Here is a 20868-nt window from a genome sequence, read left to right on the forward strand (position 1 = left end):
TGGGATTACTTCTTTCATTCTGCCTTGACGTCCTATGATATCTGATAAATCCGCTAAATGATACCATAGTATCCTGATATGCGCAAACGAAGTTCAGCTTCTGGGGTATTGAGGTCGACCACCATTGAGGTTGGAGGAAGTCCCTCATATGTACATAATATACAGTTTAAACATAAGTTTTTGCTCCAACGTGGATTTTGTTTCCTTTGTAGAAGAGACTCTTGAGTCGTGATAATTTAGCGCCTGGTATATTGTACCGGAGACCCCAGAGATGACGCCTTCCTCCCTCAACGAATAAGCATTGCAGTACAGCGAAAGTAAATATTAAAACTACACTGACAACTTTTAAATTTGTTTTAATTTTTTCTATTTATCAATTTTTAATTATTACTGTCTGACCTGGCGAACATCGTTAATAATATCGTATTAACTTTAGTTAAACTTTATGTAGGATTTCATTTTTTTTTATAGACCACGGAGCAAACGGGCAGGAGGCTCATCTAATGTTAAGTGATTCCGCCGCCCATGGACGCTCTCGATGCCAGAGGGCTCGCGAGTGCGTTTTCGGCCTTTTAAGAATCTGTACGCTCTTTTCTTCAAGGACTCTAAGTCGAATTGGTTTAGAAATACTTCAGTGGGCAGCTGGTTCCACAAAGCTGTATTTGCCATTGCGAAAGAAGAATCTCAGTTTTACACATTAGGTAAATCTCTCGCCAATATTGCGATACAACATCTTTAAGCACTTTCTTATATAAAACATTTTTCATTCATTTTTCACGACATCGTGCATTGATCCCAGATGATGATTTTAGATGCTACTAAAACTTTCGCCATTACAGAGTATTACGCAATTTTATATATCCGTTGTTTAGTAGTTTGAATGCTAAACGGCAAGTTTAACGTTGAATGAGCCGTACATCCTTCTACTAATCTGGCCGCCATTCCAGAAGAAGCAACTGCTGCCGCAATGTCGAATCTCGCGGAGTGGCCAGCATTAATGATATGAGGAATGTCTTCTTAGTTCCACCGGGGGCATCTAAGAAAAAGCCACAATTTTCATCATCTATTGTCTTCATTAATTAAGGGATACAACCACCATAAAATATAATATCATACAACCATTAGTTTCTGTGAAGTATAGGGGACTATAACTCTAAATATTCTAAAATTTGGTAATCTCAAAATTAATTACGCATTGTTATAGATATCTGCTAAACGCGAAGGGCGTGACAGTTCACATAGTATTGTTTTACGTTAATATGCAAGCGTCCCTTCGTAATAAGAATTAAGACAGAATGTACAGACAGCATGACATATATACATCTCACTTGTTAGGATAAATTACTTTTCCATCTACAAAGATATAAAAGAAAAAGTATTTATTTAGCTGAAGCACATCAGGCAAGTATAATCTGGCTGTTTTAAGGTACTTGGTCTAGTATCTGCTTTTTGATATATAACTAAATTGATGTTAATAAACATACAAGATCTTCAAAGATTGCAACTTACTTGCAAGCTTGTGGGGGTTTGTTTTAGGACAAATCGAAGATTCTTTAGCAATTGTTTGCCTGTCTAATAGCCTGGAAGAAATAGAAACTTTCTATAATGGAAATTAATGAGTGAAAACACTAGTTCAAATGTACTAGAATTAACAGCAAAGTGATGAAAAAGATATTCAACTTCCGTTCGTGCTAATTCCAAGCTTTTCTAAATGTTAATAATTTTTATTGAATTTGTTTTTCTGACCGTACAAGTGTCTTCCGGTACGTTGCACAATTCACCGCAAACGCTCCGTTTTCTCTAGAAAGCTGGATTAGATATGTGTAACATTAGAATTATAATTTTTATTAATAATTCCACTTCTGGTATTTATCTAAAGATTCGCCTAGTTGTACGTAAACCCTAAAACTAACGAGTTTCACCTCCTCTCACCACAGCTTGAATCGATAACCCAAGTCACTACTTAGCTAAGGTTCCATTTTAATAATCGACAATGCTAGCCCGCACCGTTTTATCGTGGAAGCGTACTAAAGGATGTTGGGGTCCGTTGCTTAGATACAGCCAGCCATCTCGAAGTCTGAATTGTTCAAAAGAGACTAGTAAAATCAGAGTTACCTCCACAAAACTTGTAGCTAAAAAGAGTAATTGCAGAAGAGTAGGAACATATTCCCTAAAACGTAACTAAAAAATCGTGGAATGAAATTCAATGCTTCTGAGCTGTATGCTCAGTAATTTTGACAAGAGGTGGTAAAAGAGTTTAATTAATTTAAAAAAAGTAAAGAAACCTTCATCATAGCCGACCAGTTCTTATTGTTTGCCAGAATTCACTTCACGCATATTTACAAGATTATAAGTATATAGGCTACGTTACAAAATTAATATTTATATTTTTAATTCTATCACATCAATGAGCCTCTCATTATGCTATGTAACAGAATACAAATAGTAATAAGAATAATATTTGTGTACCAACCACAAAAATACATAAAATAGGACCTATGTATATCTGTATTTTTTTATTAATTACTGATAGCATTGTCGATGAAATAAATACAATATGTAAAGATAATAGCAACAATCAAACAACTATAATATCATCAATATATGAACTATAACAGATTATAAACGTTATTCTACTTCTTACTTAACAATGAGCAAATAAAAATTATTGTAAGCATAAATTCTTGACGTATTATTCTCAGACCCTGTCTCATCAACTTTAAATTAAGTTAATAACGATTATAGTATTAATGACTACGTATAGTTACTACTAAAATATATTAATACTTTATCAAATTTTAAAAATTCAAAGCTATTCGCGGCAAGTAAATGAAAGAATTCGGTTATGCAAGGTGGTAATGTTAGGATGTAATGTTTTCACATTTAATTAAAATAAAAATACAATGTTATCGATATTCACACGTGATGTTCAATAGATATTATCCAAAACATTCTGATTGACGTGTTACACCGCTGTGTAGTGGTTTCACAATTGTTCGCAGATGTTTAGAAACTTTATTAAAAGCTTTATATCGGGTTGTTCACTGTCGAAGTTTGTATAAGATAACTTTCCCCTTTCCTGAGCCTGGTTTCCTGTACAACTAGAGGCTGTGGCCTTAACCCTATCATATCGTCCATATATCAATCAGTAATATAATATATACATTTGCCACGAACGTGGTGTAACAGTAGAAGATTAAGATCGTAGTCATAGGTGTGCTGAAAGGAAGGTTAATTTTTCTTCCTGCTTAAAGAATCCTACACCAGTTTGTCCACTAACTGGCTGGCCCCAGCCTCATTGTTGGTATGAAGCTCCGCTTGGTCTAGTTTGGCGTGCAAAGGTCGGCCTGAGGCTTTTGGACACTAACTTAGTGCGTCTCCTGTACGGTTCCCGTCTTGGACCATCATGGGGTACAATTGCCTGAAGGGTAGTACAGAAGCTCACTCACTATCTGGCGTATGGCGTCACTTGGAAGCACAGATTGCGATAGTCGCTACACAAGTCATATTATTAGACTATTATTTATTAATTAACTAAAACTAAATAATAAACTACGTCCAGTTACAAACAAATATTGAAAGAAATTTTTCTTTCTCTAAACACCATTCGAAACCTTTATTAAACTGTGATCAGAAACTTTTGGGATTTTGATAAAATAGCTTTCTTCATTAGCTTTATCGCGTCTTTACAGTCTGCTAAAATATGCAATATTTGTATATTCCGTCTTCATCAGGTGACTGTGACGGTGTAAGGTTTCAACTACTTGAAATAATCATAGGTGGAAATGTATATATTTATATTTAGATAAACATTCCATATTAAACAGCAACAGTTGATACACTCCTAGGACAAGTTTGATGTCATATGGAACATGGTGTAATGGTTGCAACTCCTTACAAACGATGTGTAAAAGAAAAAAACTTGGCGATTAAAAAGAGTGGCGGAGAGTTTTTATCTACCGTTCTGCGCCCTTGATTTGAGAACTGGCAGTAAATGTAAAATTTGAAGCATCCAATCCAATGTATATTTCTTATTTGACGTTCACAAGTGTACATTATGTTACCTACATGAATAAATAATATTTGAATTTGTATTATATTAAAGTACTGTTAATATATACTGTAGGTTTTTTACGCCTTGTTAATAATTCAATAAGCAAAATAAATTCAAGCAGTTTGATGTGTGACCGTACGTGCGATAACACAAGTATTTTATCTAACATTTTCCAGTCTATTAGTTACACTGTAAAGTACATACATCTCTCTGAAAACTCCTTGGGAGGAAATGCAAACAATAATTCAATAGCAATGGGCTAAGATAATATTATACTGTTATCGATTAAGACAGAAATTCATGAAGTAAGAGCGGTCGAGCAAAGTTGACTTACAAATGTTTTGCTAGAAAAAAAAAGTAGGGCGTTTAATTTTAGGTTAGGTTAAGTTTAATTATAGTCTAACGGCAACAGTAAGATCAACTGAGCTGGAAAATTAATAAAATAGAAAATAAATCTATTGCTTTACAATTGCGGTTCTAACGACAAGATTAAAAATTGCACACTTAAAATAAATTAATCTTACTTCATTTTGAATACATCTTGAAAAAGGAATTCCAAAGAACTGAAAAGAGATAAGATGGGGTGCTAGGCGTGTTAGTATCGCGGATTTCCTTTTTTGGAAAATCCTATCATATTCCAATTATGTATATATTAAACTTAGTTTGTATAAGTTTATCTTTTCTCTGTAAAAGGTGCCTGGGAAATGAGATGTTAACAATTGATAAACATGTTGAATTAAAAAATCTTTCCTTTATCTGTTCCATTTCCCTAATTATTTTATTATTAAAATGTATCATAGGTAAGTACCACAGTAGGTACCTCTCAAAAAATATAACTTAACGTGCGATTTTACAGATGAGTACTAAATAAAACACAAATTAATTATTCTTTAGTCCGATTAATCAGGGAAAAGCTTTTAATTCGCTGTAGCCACTCAGTTCTTATCGCAAGTCTGATAAAATAAATTGCATTAACGTATGATGAATATTTAAAAACAGAATTTTATTTACGTATATATAACTATGTTACATTTACAGATGATATTGTTTATATTGTGTGATATAACAACAGGAAAATCTACCATATTTCAAATGACTCAATCAACAATTACAAATCAAGCATTATTATGAGAAAAATGATTCTTTTTTGTTTCAAGGAACACATTTAAATAATTTACTAGAATCTAATCAAAGGAAAGAAGGATTGGTCTGTATTTTTTCAAAACACAATGTGAGAGTGAGGAGACAAATTGTGGATTAAATAACAATCCTAAAAAGATTCCAAAAATCTATTCGTTAAAAATATTATCGAACAATGACTTTGATCTTTGTTATAAGTAATGTAATGAAAGATGTACTTTTTTTTTATTTGTAATAAAAATACATTTAATAAATAAATGTAAGTGTGTTTTTCATTAGAAATCATGGGTCTACTTGCCCTCTCTTAAAGATTGGACTTTATTTGTATTTTATAACATTGATTTGAACAGTAAATATATTTTATCCTTCCTTCACTATACACTTAAAAGTAAATAGCTTAAATGTATGTAATAACAACAATATACGTGTCATTACATAAGATAATAAGTACACTGAAATAATATAAGATATAATAAACTAACTGTAATTAACTATATATTACTGATATTACTTAGAAGGGCATCGTGGTGTTGGAGGCTAGAGCTTGATCAACTCTATACCCGAAGTCTGGATGAATGCTTTCAAATAAAGCAATCGCCCGTTTTTGCAGAAATCTTGCAGCTGATACTAAACTGGACCGAATATTTTCAATCAACCTATTTCTCTCTTCATCCGACATTCCATATAAATAGAACTCTCTTATTTGATCGGTATTATTTGCTTCTTTTTCAATAATTTGTAATACTTCAAAATAGTTGAAGTCCACATATGAAACTGGACCATTAAACGAGTTTGGGTGGTAATTTGGGTTTGATTTCTGATTATCTTTAACTGGCGGTCGGCCATCGCGATTATATGTTAGAGGTTTAGTATTAAATGGACAATTAACAGGAATGTTATTGAAGTTTGCACCTAAACGGTAATAAAGAGCATCTCTGTAAGACAAACGTCGTGCTTCAAACAGTTTGTCGACACCACCTTGTATGCCAGGGACTAAATTAGCTGGATTGTATGCTAGCTGTTCAACCTCAGCGAAAAAGTTTTCTGGAGTTCTATCTAGTACTAACTGCCCAACGTGGTGTAATGGATACATATCTACCGGTAGAATTTTGGTTATATCAAAAACATCAATGTCCGCATTTTTAACATCTTCCAGAGATAATATTTGCAGGGCGACCGACCAAGATGGGAAATTACCAGCTGAAATTGCTCTATAAAGATCACGTTTTTCGTAATCTGGATCCGTAGATTGTATTTTTGCAGCTTGTTCTGATGTTAATGTCTTCTCGCCCGCATTTGGGATGAAATGGAATCGGACGAAATAGGGAGTGCCAGCTTCATTCGTTACTTGGTAGGTATGAATACTGAATCCAGGCATATAACGATAGCCATCAAATATACCTCTATCTCCAAAGACTCTAATAAAAGTATTCCATGATTCTGGACGCAGTGTTAAAAAGTCCCATTTCATGTTCGCGTCTGGTAGATCAGTTGCAGGGTTGCGTTTCATTGTATGCGCGAAGGTAGTGAAAAAGAGTGGATCCTTTAAGACGAATGTAGGCTGGTTTAGGCCGACGATATCAAAGTTTCCATCTTCAGTGTAGAACTTCACTGCAAAGCCTCTTGCATCCCTGACCGTATTACTTGCTCCTCTTTCAGGGGCAATAGTCGAAAATCTTATTGCTATAGGCGTTTTCTTTCCAACTGATGAGAATAATTGTGCTTTGCAAATGTGGCTGATGTCATGGGTTACCTCGAAGTAGCCGAAGGCAGCAGCACCGTTTGCGTGTACTACACGCTCTGGTATCCGCTCCCGGGATAAATGAGTTAGGGAATCCATGAAGTATTCATTGTGTATTAGTCTTGTGTTCAATGTACTTGATCCATGTTTGGTTTCAACCATAGCGCCATTGCTTGTTGTCATAAAGCCTATAGGTATCTGAAAATCCATAAATAATTAATTACAAATGTACCCTAAGTAATTTAAAATACTTTAAGTATCCTAATATTAGCGAGTATCCAATTAAATAAAACTTCTTCTTCTTCAAAGAATGTGAATTACTCTCGACTCTCTTTCTTTGAATCTCTTGCTGCCATTTTACTTATATATATAAACAGTTGTGTCGGTAAAGACGTCTCCTAATGGGTGGTAACTTTTAATCAAATTACAAGTAAAACGACAAAGCGAAACTATTGCACAACTTTAAATATTATTACATATTAAAATACACCTTTTTGAATATAAACGTTAAAAAACGTAATAAAACGCAATAAAAACGTTTCAATTTACGAGAATAATAAATAAAATACGATGAGTTAGGTACTATATAAAATAGTGATAAAATTACTACTCAAAACGATTTGTTATAATTTTATTGTAAGAGTATTACGCTATTTTGACTTCATTAATATAATAAACTGTATATTCTTCATTAATATAATAATAATTAGTGAGTACTTCGACCTATTAATAAGTTAATTTGATTACCAAAAGGCCGAGTTATATATTTCACTAACGAAGATTAGATCAGTATTCGTAACTTTCAACTGAGATTAAAAACAATTTTGTATAAATCCAAATTACTTAATGATTAAAATACACTTTTCTACAATATAAGAATTCTTGTATATTAACAGACTATTTGACAAAAAAAGGTATTTTAATCATGATCAACAATAAATTTAAACTGTATAGAACTCATCAAAAATTTCAATTAGAATATAATAAGGTTGAACTAATGGAATTGATAAACCTTACCTTAGTGACGTCTTTAAACTCTTCCAACTGTTTCGATGGATCACTGTGATAAGCTAACACTAAGGGGATAAGTAAAATAAAACGATGCATATTAAATCTTTGAATTCCATGCGAGGGTCTGCTCACTTCCACCTTGCTTTTATAACTAGTTCTTGGCGGATTAACAAAGTAAGGGAGTGCAGTTATGTACATATATATAGTAACTTAACAGGTCTATTCTGTTTGTCATTTTTATACAATTTAATTAAACCTGATAATTTTAATTTACATACAAAGCTATTTTTTTGTTATTAACACTGTTGCATTATTATTTCGTAATTATACATTCAGATAACATTCGTTATTGAGGCTACCTTATAAGCAGGCATTATCGCTAAAAGCGATCTCTTCCAGGCAATCCTAGTACGGAAAAATAAATAGTTTAGATTGTGTATAACTAAATTTAAAATAACGGATGTAGATAGAGTTCTTGTTAAAGTAAACGTATACATACAGATATCGTTTAAATACAAGATTTCTATCATTTGAGGGTAAAGTCCTTCAAGGAGTTCATATAAGTGTATTTCTTACTCCGTACTGCTACATCGCTGATCGTTCTGGATTTTCCACAGCTTTTAGGATCGAGTTTTAAATATTAATAAGCTTTGTCGTTCGATAAATTTCAAATTAAAAAATAATAATTAATAGTAATAGCTATTGGCGTACCATCTTTTATTTTTAATATTTGTAAACTTATTTAAAGTATCGGTATTGAATACTTGCTTTGCAAAACCGGACCTACTGCATTAGTCTCACAAAAGGCGGCGATATACCGGGAACATTCTTATTTTTTTAAACAGCCAAGACGCCTTAATTGTAAATTTAGTTAATTTGGCTTAGCTACTTTTTAAAAAAGTTTGTGAGTGAACTGTTAAAATATTTAGTAATGTTCTCTATACATCCATTTGACGTTCATAAATGTACATTATGTTACCTATATGAATAAATAAATGTTTACTTTGACTTTGATATGATTTTTCACAATATGTAGGTTACTAAAGACGTAATTTTATTTCTTAATGATACATAGAGATTAAGAGATATTTAACACCGAAGCCACAAGTACAGATTCCCCCTGAACGCCACTGTTTTTTCATTCTTTAGATGCCTAAATAGTATACGTATCGGTTCGTGAAAGCTTAAAAAAATATGAGGCACAAGTGGCAAGTGTTATTAAAAGAAACAATGATGACGTGTTACATACAAAAACTGTACACAGGCTAATGTAAGATGTCGCCGTCGACAAGCATTCTGTACTCGTAAAGTTCGATTTTTAACTGTTAATTCTTGGATCAAAAGATGCTCCAAGTGAAACACCAGCTTTAACATAACTACGTATAATATAATATTGCAAAATATTATGCTTATTAAAGAGAAGAAAAAAATATAGTACACTGACCTCCGATTCTTAGTACGGGAAATTAAGACTGTTTGATTTCATTGTATATAAATGATTAATAGTTTGTTTAATATGTAAATAGTTGTATATTTACTTAAAATACTATGTATATATTATATATAACTGATCTAGGACATGTATAAATTAGTTCCTGGTAAAAATAAAACAATCATAGTTACGGCACTGAGATCTATTCTCAAGGAAATTTTATTTTATTAATAAATGTATTTATGTAAATAAATAATAAAAAAATAAAAAAATTTTTTAAGTATACAGTTTTAAACATTAGTAAATAATTCAATTGTAATGGACTGCATCATTAAATTAATTTAATAATTAATAATCATCCCAATAGTGTTTTGTACTATTAACCAGTAACCCTTGCTCTATTTTACTGCCAAGGTCTGGGTGAATTACGTAAAATATCTTGACAGCCCTTTCTTGCAGAAATTTCGCGGCCGGCGCTAATCTATACAAAACATTTTCGACTAAACGTCTCCTTTCTTCTGTTGTCATTTCATTAGTATACAATTCTCTAGCTTGGTCGAAATTGTTAGGATCTTCCTCGAAAATTTGTAACAACTCAACTCGTTTCTGGTCCTTGTATGGAACGGGACCATTGAATGAATTCGGATAATAGTTTGGTATATCTTTTCCGTTATCTTTTAATGGAGGCCTTCCATCTCTGTTATACTCCAAAACTTTAGACTGTATCGGACAATTAACGGGAATTTTATTAAAATTGACACCCAAACGATAGTGCTGAGCTTCTCTGTACGCTAAACGACGACCTTCAAACAACTTATCAGGGCCACCAAGAATACCTGGTACTAGATTTCCTGGACTGAATGCTAACTGCTCTATTTCAGCGAAATAGTTTACGGCGTTTTTGTTTAGAACCATTTTACCCACAGGTGTCAAGGGATATTCATCTAAAGGCAGCACTTTTGTAACGTCAAATACATCTATTTTAGCATTTTTCACGTCATCTAGACTCAGTACCTGTAAACTAACCGTCCAGCTAGGGAAGTCACCATTTGCAATTGATCGGTAGAGTAATCTAGTATTATAGTCAGCATCTTCTGCACTTATTTTCTTTGCCTCTTCTGAACGCAAATTCTTAATGCCAGCGTCAGGTACGAAGTGAAATCTTACGAAATATTTTGTACCATGTTCATTTACTACTTCGAAAGTATGTATACCGAACCCAGGCATATGATGATAGCCATCAGGAATGCCACGATCTCCAAAAACCAAAAGAAACATATGGAATGTCTCCGGTTGAAGAGTGAGGAAATCCCAAAAAGAGTTCGCATCAAATAAGTTACTTGCTGGGTTTTTCTTTAATGAATGCACAAAAGTAGGAAAGATGACAGGGTCTTTGTAAAGGAACATTGGCGTATTAAATCCCACAATATCGAAGTTTCCTTCTTCTGTGTAAAATTTGACTGCAAAGCCACGGGCGTCTCTTGATGTGTCGCTTCCACCTCGTTCTACAACTACTGGAGAAAACCTAGCAGCTACAGGCGTCTTCTTTCCCACCTTACTGAATAATTTTGCTTTGCAGATATGCGAGATGTCGTGGGTTACTTCGAAGTAGCCAAATGCTCCTCCAGCCACCGCGTGAACAACTCTCTCCGGTATGCGTTCTCGAACTGCATGCGTTACAGATTCCATAAAAAACTCATTAAAAATTAATCGTGAATTTAATGTGTTTGTGTCTTTATGCTCTACAGGTCCTCCAGCGCTGGTTGTCATAATACCAATCGGACCCTGAGAAATAAATATTATATAATATAAGAAACACAACAAACAAATTTTACAACATCAATCCTACTTAAGACTTTGAAAATAAATAATACATTATATAAATTCAACCACACTATGTTGTTTTTGTTACAGAAACAGGATTTAGGTAATCCTTAAATACAAATAATAAAATAGCTCTGATCCTAAAAAAAATACTCTTGTAGTATTTTAAAGAAAAGAGAACTTCAAGAGACTACGTGTTCGTAATTCATTATACAGATGAAAGAACCGACGTCTTCAAAAACAGCATAAATTCAACTACAAAGCAAGAATACGGGTTAAGTAAAAACATACCGTTGTCCTTTCCTTAAACATTATAAGTTGGTTCGCTGCTGGATCCTCAACTGCGCCGACAACCGCCAAAACAACTAAAAACCTATACATTTTCACTTATCACATTTTAGAATATCAGCTCTATTCTACGTCAGTCACTGGTTTTATAGAGATCTTTTGTGACCAACCTTGCTTTTGAACTGACCAACTTACGATAGTGCAATGATTGCAAAATTGCCTAAAAATCGATCAACGAATTACTGGAATGTATTGTACCACGCTATTCTTAGTAGAAAGTGCGACACAGACTACGTTTTAGTACTATATCTAGAATTGTCTATATACCACGATTCAACGTAGGTGCATGCCTCTTCGCAAACTTTATTACTGAAGATCGTGTTATCTTGAAAAACCCTAAGCGATACATCGACTTGCTGCCTCCTCACCACTCTATCATCATCTTGCCTGCATTAGGGATGTTGAGATCCATAATTGTCTTTAACTGGTAGGCGATCGCTCGCGACTTATCCAACCATCACTAATATTGATCCCTACCATTAATCATTAATATATATAATATATAAATATTATAATAATCAAGCATAGTCGGCAGTCGTGTGGTGAATTTTTAATTTAATTTTAGTTATATACTTTGGTAATTTAAGTTATTTTAAAAATACTTCTAAATCTAGACATGTGTATTGTTAAGGAAAAAACATATTGTAATGTTCACTACCCTAAATCTTCCCCAACCAATTTATTTTGTTATTTATTGGTACCATTTAGTATAGATTCATTATATGTTAATTTTTTTTTTTATCAGTATACAAAGTTATACAAAATTGTACGAATAAATGCAAAATCGGACGTAACTATTTCACTAATAAATTAATACAAAACTACATGTGAATTGCGTTCCATGGTTATTATAAAGATGGAAGTGTTGCGTCTCAACGCTGGTTGGAATGGAGATGCTGTTTAATCACAAACATAAAAGATAAAACGATAGAAAACTTTTATAATACACAATAACAGGATATTTGGTGAAATAAAGTGCACCTAGGATTCCCTGTGTCGTGTTTTCGCACAATAGGATTATTTTCTGTGTCATCATAGGACAGATTGAAAAGATGTTGTTTAAGACTTTTAGTAAATATATGTTGTGCGAGTTTTTAAATGTTAGTGAAAATTTTGTATTTAAAAGTTTTAAAGAAGAAAGGGCCTCGGAAGGAGTAAAAACGTTGGGCGAAGAAATTGCGTTTTCTGGGTTGCAGTTTTAAGTAGTATTGACTAACAGTTCAAAGTTTTGTTTCATTGTACAATTTTAAAGTCGGGAAGCGAAAAGGTTTACTACATTATATCTTAAGAATGGTACGCTACGTTTTCAGCATTGAACATTTTTCAAACGGAACGCGCCGTCGTTTCATCTTTCCTCTTCCCTTTAAATAAAAAGAGACAATCGCATTCTGACCTTTATATTTCCTGCCAATATTTTGCTGAAAAAATTATTGGCTATATGTTTTTATAATACTATAAGGCAGTCATAACCAACCAGTCTTCGATCAAAACAAAACAAAAACTCTAGGTCATGGTTACACATTTTCAATGAGGTGAAGGGTACGAAAATTATTTTCTATTCCGCTATTTAAAAAAACATTTTTTAATAATGCCTACAGTATTAATAAAAATAAATAATGTAGGCGCATGTTTTTCTTCTGGGGATTACGTAATACGCATATTCTATGAGAAATTGTATTAAGCGGTAATAATATATCGCATTGATATAATTAAAAATAACATTCAAGCCAATCTCTTGCATATTTTTTACACTCTAGTGATTTTATAGATTTATCATTTTTTTATTTGCCATACCAATTGCAATTAAGTGCAATAATTTTACCGTAAAAAAATGTATGTATATTTTCATCAAATAAAAAAAATATGCCTAGAAGTAAAAATATCTATGGCCATCAAGTATGTCTGAAGCGTCTTCCATTGTTGTTTAATATATTTCATTATTTAAATCTTCCGTCTGTGTCTAATTAAGCTAATCTGTGACAATAAGAAACAGTATTCACCAGTAATCATGATCAGCATGATCACGAATTTTCATACATAATTAATAATATTTGATCACAGTATACGTGCATTTGTTTGCAAATACACCAAAAAAACAATTTTTTGTACTAAGAATGTAGGTCTGAAAAAACTTATGAAACTAGGCCGGATTCCAATCGTACTTTTGTGTAATCATTATGCAATTTTACAAAGTATTGCATACAAATAATATATCTGAAAAAGAAATGCACAGCAATTTTTCACGTTAATGAATAAAATGTAACTGCAAGTTATTTTCCGCCTGAACGACTCAAGGGCGAACATTGTGGGCACACGCGAAATCGTTTCCCCCGTCATTGAGCACGTCAAACGTCAATCATTCGAGTCAGCCAAGCACCCGGTAGGCGTTGCACAGAATACACTCGTAGAGCTGAGAGAATAATAAATTATGTTCTGGAAATGAAACTTCTTTAGGCGCATGAGGCAAAGGATAAGGTGAAACGTCACGAAGACGTGCAGCGTTTTGGTCAAAGAAAAGGGAGAAAGCGATTGAGACCAATTGAACAACCAATTGAACACTCTCTGTGTTTGAGTTCTGTCGTAAAACGTCATGTGTAGAAAACGCAGATTTTTTATCTATACTAATATTATAAAGAGGAAAGGTTTGATTTTTTGTTTGTTTGTATGAATTGAATAGGCTCCGAAACTACTTGGCAGATTTGAAAAATTCTTTCACTGTTGGTAAGCTACATCATTCCTGAGTGACATAGGCTATATTTCATTTTCAAAAAAATAGGCATCCTTACTAAAATTACGATAACATTAACATTTGTTTATTATTTGATACAATTCTAACAGATGGCGCTGAGTTAAAGGTAGTAGTTTGGCAAGACGACGTTTGCCATTTCAGCTAGTTCATTTATATTATTAGGACGTACACAGTGTGAATATAGATATACAAATACGTGAAGTGAGCATATACTGGTATATGATCATCTATTTGGGCGTTTACCTTAGTAATAATTAATTTACAAAGAAGTTTCACTTCCGATATGTGTACTTTGTACGCAGTACGCATGCGCCTTTTTTTAATTAAACGCTAGTATTAAATATAATGAACTTCCTGATCTAAGAATAGCGTGTATATACAGATCACCAGGGTTAGACACTATTTTACTTAGAAAAAAAAGTAAAATACACAAACATATATATATATTTTACTCAGCTGCCATATAACTGTTATAATATAATACTTAAGTATGTAGAAACTGATGAATGTATATTTTTTTTAATCATACAATTTAAATCATTTCGCATTATTACTAAGTTTCGCTCTCATATAAGATATATATTCAACTTTCAATGTGATGTGCGTCCTCCGTTGATGTATGTATTGATCTCTATCAATACTATATACTTATATGTATGTTTACCTCTGTAAAGATACATATTTTTTACGAAAATGGTCTATATGGATATTTATATTATGCATATCAAAAATGTGTTTAATCATTTGACAACAGTTCGCTATAATTTATAAGATTTTATAATATATGTTTCGTTATTATATTATATAATTTCGTCTTTTTTGTCAACTGTTATCAACACGCCTGAGTGAATGAGTGTGTCGGTACATGTTAGTGAATGAATGAATGAAATATGTAACTAAATATTTAGCCAGTCTTTTAAAAGCATTTTTATATTGTAGACAGTGAGTGCGTAGATATTTAGAAGTCTATTATATACAGTGCGACTGGCAAAGTCATTCTTTACCGTTTGATTGAAAATATCCTATTTTTTTAGAAACAGCCTTCTATCATATGGGAGCGCTCTGAGTACTTTAAAATTACACTTGCTTCCTAACAGAATGTAATTGGTTGAGATGATAAAGCTTTTCGGATGGGAATCTGTAGGACTGGAATAGCATTACCTATTTTAAAAAGAGCCCTATGTTTATATGTATGTATATAGTTTATTTATCATAAATACACATATATAATTCTTAAATAATTATGTTTTAAGACTTCACCTTGTGTTTACTTGTTATTCCAGAGCTTAAAAGCCCGACACTTAACTCTGAAATCATGTCTTGAAACTCCGACTCTGCGCCGATAGATTTCTCTATCTATGTTAACAACACTAGTTTCTTGTTTGAAAGGTAAACATGTTGATTCAAGAACGTCATAACTAAACTTATTTTTAAAATGACATATTTTACAGTGCTTACGACAAGAATGAGGCCGGAGTGAGAAATGGATGGGAAAAATTTCGATTTTTTATAAAAAATTATCAACGAAACATATACCATAAATCCACCACGACAAAAAATTATCAGCTTTTCACATATAGATGACGTCGGGACATATGTAACAAACTCATCAAGGAACGTAACAAGTGATTGTACAAATTATCTTATTTTCCATGCATTATAAAATCGTTCAACTGCAATCGTTTCTTGGTTGGTTACCTTCTTACTTCATAGTTACTGGACCGGGACCGAATATATTTTTATTAGGTAATATTTACTCATAGTTAAACTAATACCTTTTTCCAAACATAACCCATCAATAGAACTTCAAGAGTAATCATGATGATGATTACGATAATACATTCGCAACGACAACATCAACTTATATTTAAAATATTAATATAGAATAAAAAAAATAAAATACGTTTATTTTGGAACATAGGATCAGGATGGTATCACTTATTCCACGTCATTAAATTCGAGCCTGTTGACATCCCTACTCATCGGCAAAGAAGACAGAGGGTGTTGGCCGAGAGAAAAAGCCTAAAGTTGACTTACGTAAGAAACGATGGACATATGAAATAAAGTTATAGTATATAAAACTTAATGTTTTTACCGTTTAATACCAGCTCATTGCTACATAATTTGTAAAATTATTGGAAATTCGTAATTTCTTATTTTGACCAGCCATATTTTTTTCAATTGTTAAAAAGCTTTTCAATCCCAAACAATTATATAATTACTGCCGAGAAACAAACAATGATTAAACGAAAGATATTAAAACAATTTAAAATATCAACGTCAAACGTGTTTCAGTGTTGATATTGATTAAAATTACATTTAAATATAAACTTGATAAGCGAGTTCTATGTTCTAAATATTTAATTCATTGAACATAGAGTATTTATATTTAGCGAGTCTATTTTTTATAATTATCCAAATAGTTCGTTGTCACATTTGACAGTAGACCTTGTTCAACTCTACTAGCAAGATCACGTGACACTAGACTAAGAACTTCTACACCCTTTTCCTGCAGGAACTTGGTCACAGAGCCCAAACTATACAAAATATTTTCAACAAGTCTCTCTTTTTCACCAGCAGACAACTGATTCTCGTACAAATCTCTGGCTTGATCAAAATTATAAGGTGGATGTTCGACTATTTGTATTAATTTAGACTCTTCTACATAGGGTATAGGTCCGTTGAACGAGTTAGGATAGTAATTAGGAATATCTCTCTCATTGTCTTTAACCGGCGCTTCACCATCGCGATTGTACGTTAGCGATCTAAACGGACAATTCACACGGATTTTGTTAAAGTTGGCCCCAAGTCTGTGATATTGTGCAGAACGATACGCCAATCTTCTCATTTCAAATATTTTGTCAACGCCACCAAGAATTCCCGGTATTAAATTCGAAGGGCTAAACGCCAATTGCTCAACTTCGGCAAAGTAGTTCTTTGGGTTTTTGTTTAATACCATCTTTCCTACTGGGTGTAGTGGATATTTCTCAATCGGAAGAACTCTTGTTACATCAAATACATCCATTTCTGAATTCTTAACCTCATCCAGGGTCAGTATCTGGAATGATAATGTCCATGATGGATAATCACCTCCCTCGATAGCTCTGTACAAGTCACGAATACAATAATCGGCATCTTCTTTACTGATCATTCTTGCTTGTTCTGCCGTCAAAAACCTTATCCCACCATCAGGTATAAAATGGAATCTAACGAAATAATATTCACCTTTTTCGTTTACAAACTGATACGTGTGTATAGAAAAACCTGGCATATAACGATACCCATCAGGGATGCCTCGATCTCCAAATACTCGTAAGAATATGTGCATACTTTCCGGTCGAAGAGTGATGAAATCCCACAGCATATTAGCGTCAAATAGATTAGTAGCTGGATTCCTTTTCTGAGTGTGAGTGAACATTGTGAAGTCAATGGGGTCTTTGATGGAAAACATTTCTGTATTAAATCCTACGAAATCAAAATTACCATCCTCTGTGTAGAATCTGACGGCAAAACCTCTCGCGTCTCTTAGAAGGTCGTTGCCTCCCCTTTCGGGGTTGATGGGTGAAAATCTGGCCACGATGGGTGTTCTCTTTCCTACCGCACTGAAAATTTTAGCTTTAGTTATATGCGATATATCATGAGTTACTTCAAAGTAGCCGAATGCTCCACCTCCCTTTGCGTGAACAAAACGTTCCGGGATACGCTCCCGAAAGATATGTGTTATAGAATCCAGTAGATATTCGTTAAAAAGTAATCTAGTGTTCAAGGTACTTGTTGTTTCACGTAAAGGAACCGGTACTCCATTACTCGTTGTCATAATGCCAATAGGTCCCTAGAAAATAAATGTTATGTTCAACATAATAATATTTCATTTTGTGCGAATAAAAATAAACATATTTATTACATAGTATATAAAATCTCGTGACGCTTGAAATGGCCTTGTTTAAATACTTGTATTTCGAAGTATTAATGATCTTAGACAATTGTATCTTAGACTGTTGATCAAAGACAAAATGTGTCACGCGCTCTTTTTCATATAAAAACAGTTTTCACTGGAAATGTAATGTTATTAACTGGTTCATGTCCAAATGACTTTGTTTACTCAGTAACTATAAATGAGAAACAGGATGAGAGACCGGTTACACATAAAAACTAGTTAGACGTCCTTTTTATCAAAGGATTCTTTGTGTATAATTATTTCCTATTGAAGATATGTAGTTACATAAAATCTGGATGGTGACAAAATATTTGAATAAAAATCATTATGTTCAAATAGTGGTCCACCTAAATCCTGAAATCCGCTCACTCCTCCCTGGATCCGCCGTTGCGGACAGTTAAACCTAGCACTCCGATAGTAGTTAATTTATTATGGCAAAGTGGTATTACGACAACTCTGTTAACATGAAATATTGAATTAAATGTTTTGGTAACGACCCCAAGACAAAGCAGGTTTTATTAACACATTTTTTTTTTATTGATAAAGATTGCCAACGCTCGGCACAATGATACATTGGTAAAAACAAACACAAAATACAATTTTGAATGTGATAAGCAATTAGAGGCAAACATGACATTCATTTAGAGCACATACAAATATCAATCGAAACAATTTTTAGACAAAACAAACATTACAAAAAAGAAACAATTACTAAAAACTAAACTAAAATCGATTTTAAAGTGTGAGGGGAGCAACTCTGGATATCCAGACCTAGCTTAAACAATGGATACAATGTATTAGCCGGAAACCAAAAGGCGAATTTTGATTAAGTAAATATGAATATTGAAAATATGTATGAATGTATATTATTATTTATATTTAAAAAAAGTCGGATCCGAGTGGTTGTCATACAGCACATTGGGTCCGAATGCGGATCCGAGAGATGGAGATGGCAATGGTTTAAAAAAATTAACAAGACGGTCGCTGGAGTGGTGCCGCCCACTTGTATCCGAGAAAAGTGTACATAATATGTGTTCTAAATGTACCTTTAATAATTGAATTCTCAAAAATATTACCTTTGTTTTCTTTCGGAAAACTTCAATCTGCTGAGCGGGGTCATCGTCAAAAGCTAAAACTATTATCGAAAAAAGTAAAACAATAAATCGATACATAATCGACTAAATTCAATTAATGCTTGTCGAACACTGGTTAAACCAATTCATATTTGCTGTAATTAAGTAATTATGTGTTCTTGAAAGCAATACTGCAATCCATCAAAAATTCGTATCAGCAAGTACATTATTGCAGAATTTCCTGACTACCGTGTTAAAACCGTTAATATTCATCAGTCAAGTCCATTTTTAATTTTTTATAAAGTAAATAGTTTTAAATAAAACAAAAATTTACAATTGCAACGATGCCTGACGCTATTTACATAGTTTGTGGTATATAAAATACATAGGCTTTCAACTATTGAAATAGTTTTTAGTAAATTAAATCATTTACAGTGAAACCTGGTTAAGTGAGACATCAAGGGACCTGCAATGTCATTTCACTTATAGAGGTATTCCACTTACCCAGTGTCTCAAATATACAGGTATAAATAAATATCTGTCTCATTTACAGAGGGTTCCATCAATAGAGGTGAGAATACAGGTTATTTCAGTTATACAGGTGCGATCATTAAATAAAATAACGTATTATGTTTGTAAATGAGTTTTAATAAAAAAAAATAGTACTTAAAGGTAATCATACAAATGTAATCAACAAAAATATTCAAGCACGTTTTTACACGTAATATGTACGAATATGGAAACAGAATGTATCAATTATAAAAATCTGTCATTTCAGTTTGTCGTTTGGAAGTATCAGCCATCAGATGTTTTTCGTTGTTATAAATTTTATCAAATATGCTTTGGTCACCAATTGATTACATTGATGACACAGGACATTGATGACACAAGCGAAACTAAAACTGAAGAAGAAGGTAGAATAAGAATGAGTAAACAAACAATGTTATCTCAGTTACAGAGGTTTATGCATATAAAATTTACTCGCTGTCTCAGTTATAGAGGTAACTATGATGATAAATCGAAAGAACAAATCTCAGATATAGAGGTTTACCTCGTCCCACTAACAGAGGTAATTCAGTGCCAAAGTGTTGGGAACTCAGCATGAGTTCCAGTTATGGAGGTTTCTCACTTATCCAGGTCCCACTTAACCAAGTTTCACTGTATCACTATTTAACATTAAAAATTAATTGCAAATAACGATTTACGATTCTTTGCAAATCAGTTGCCGGGTCTATTATTTTTATACTATGTACCTATTTTGTTACAAATATTATAGACATTTAATACCTAGGATATGGTACAATGAGTGTAATTATTTTGCAGTTGCTTTTAATATTGAGTTTATGGACCCTAAAACACCATGTGCTTTTGTTAGTAAAAATAAAAGACAAATATTAAATATTTGAAAATAGGCATATAATTTATTATCTACCTACGCTCACATCTAAACATATTTTTAAGTCATTAAGGATAATTTATAATGAAAGTAACTCAAATTGAATCTTCACTAATATTATAAATCTGAACCTATAACTTGGGATGCGTAAACCTTAAAGGAA

General features: G+C 32.8%; 3 protein-coding genes across 3 annotated transcripts; all 3 read right to left on the reverse strand.

Moving 5' to 3' along the window:
* Window positions 1-4933: 4933 nt before the first annotated feature.
* Window positions 4934-8085, reverse strand: LOC110993523 (catalase). The gene is made up of 2 exons (XM_022259819.2): window positions 7953-8085; window positions 4934-7133 (listed from the first exon to the last, which is right to left on the reverse strand). The coding sequence occupies exons 1-2, from the start codon at window positions 8040-8042 to the stop codon at window positions 5706-5708; spliced, it is 1518 nt and encodes a 505-aa protein (XP_022115511.2). The 5' UTR covers window positions 8043-8085; the 3' UTR covers window positions 4934-5705.
* A 1622-nt stretch (window positions 8086-9707) lies between these two features.
* Window positions 9708-11626, reverse strand: LOC110993510 (catalase-like). Its single transcript, XM_022259798.2, has 2 exons — window positions 11494-11626; window positions 9708-11163 (listed from the first exon to the last, which is right to left on the reverse strand). The coding sequence occupies exons 1-2, from the start codon at window positions 11581-11583 to the stop codon at window positions 9727-9729; spliced, it is 1527 nt and encodes a 508-aa protein (XP_022115490.2). The 5' UTR covers window positions 11584-11626; the 3' UTR covers window positions 9708-9726.
* A 5051-nt stretch (window positions 11627-16677) lies between these two features.
* On the reverse strand, window positions 16678-19425 carry LOC110993514 (catalase-like). Its single transcript, XM_022259801.2, has 2 exons — window positions 19313-19425; window positions 16678-18131 (listed from the first exon to the last, which is right to left on the reverse strand). The coding sequence occupies exons 1-2, from the start codon at window positions 19406-19408 to the stop codon at window positions 16698-16700; spliced, it is 1530 nt and encodes a 509-aa protein (XP_022115493.2). The 5' UTR covers window positions 19409-19425; the 3' UTR covers window positions 16678-16697.
* Between the last annotated feature and the right edge of the window lie 1443 nt (window positions 19426-20868).

This window comes from Pieris rapae, chromosome 19 (genome assembly GCF_905147795.1).
Source record: "Pieris rapae chromosome 19, ilPieRapa1.1, whole genome shotgun sequence".
Taxonomy (NCBI): Eukaryota; Metazoa; Arthropoda; class Insecta; order Lepidoptera; family Pieridae; genus Pieris; species Pieris rapae.

Excerpts from the sequence above, each read along its gene's own strand:
- LOC110993523 (XM_022259819.2), bottom strand. The coding sequence starts at position 8,042 with ATGCATCGTTTTATTTTACTTATCCCCTTAGTGTTAGCTTATCACAGT. Across the intron at positions 7,134-7,952 it reads AGTTTAAAGACGTCACTAAG|ATACCTATAGGCTTTATGAC; the intron begins GTAAGGTTTATC and ends ATGGATTTTCAG.
- LOC110993510 (XM_022259798.2), bottom strand. The coding sequence starts at position 11,583 with ATGTATAGGTTTTTAGTTGTTTTGGCGGTTGTCGGCGCAGTTGAGGAT. Across the intron at positions 11,164-11,493 it reads TGTTTAAGGAAAGGACAACG|GGTCCGATTGGTATTATGAC; the intron begins GTATGTTTTTAC and ends TTTATTTCTCAG.
- LOC110993514 (XM_022259801.2), bottom strand. The coding sequence starts at position 19,408 with ATGTATCGATTTATTGTTTTACTTTTTTCGATAATAGTTTTAGCTTTT. Across the intron at positions 18,132-19,312 it reads TTTTCCGAAAGAAAACAAAG|GGACCTATTGGCATTATGAC; the intron begins GTAATATTTTTG and ends TTTATTTTCTAG.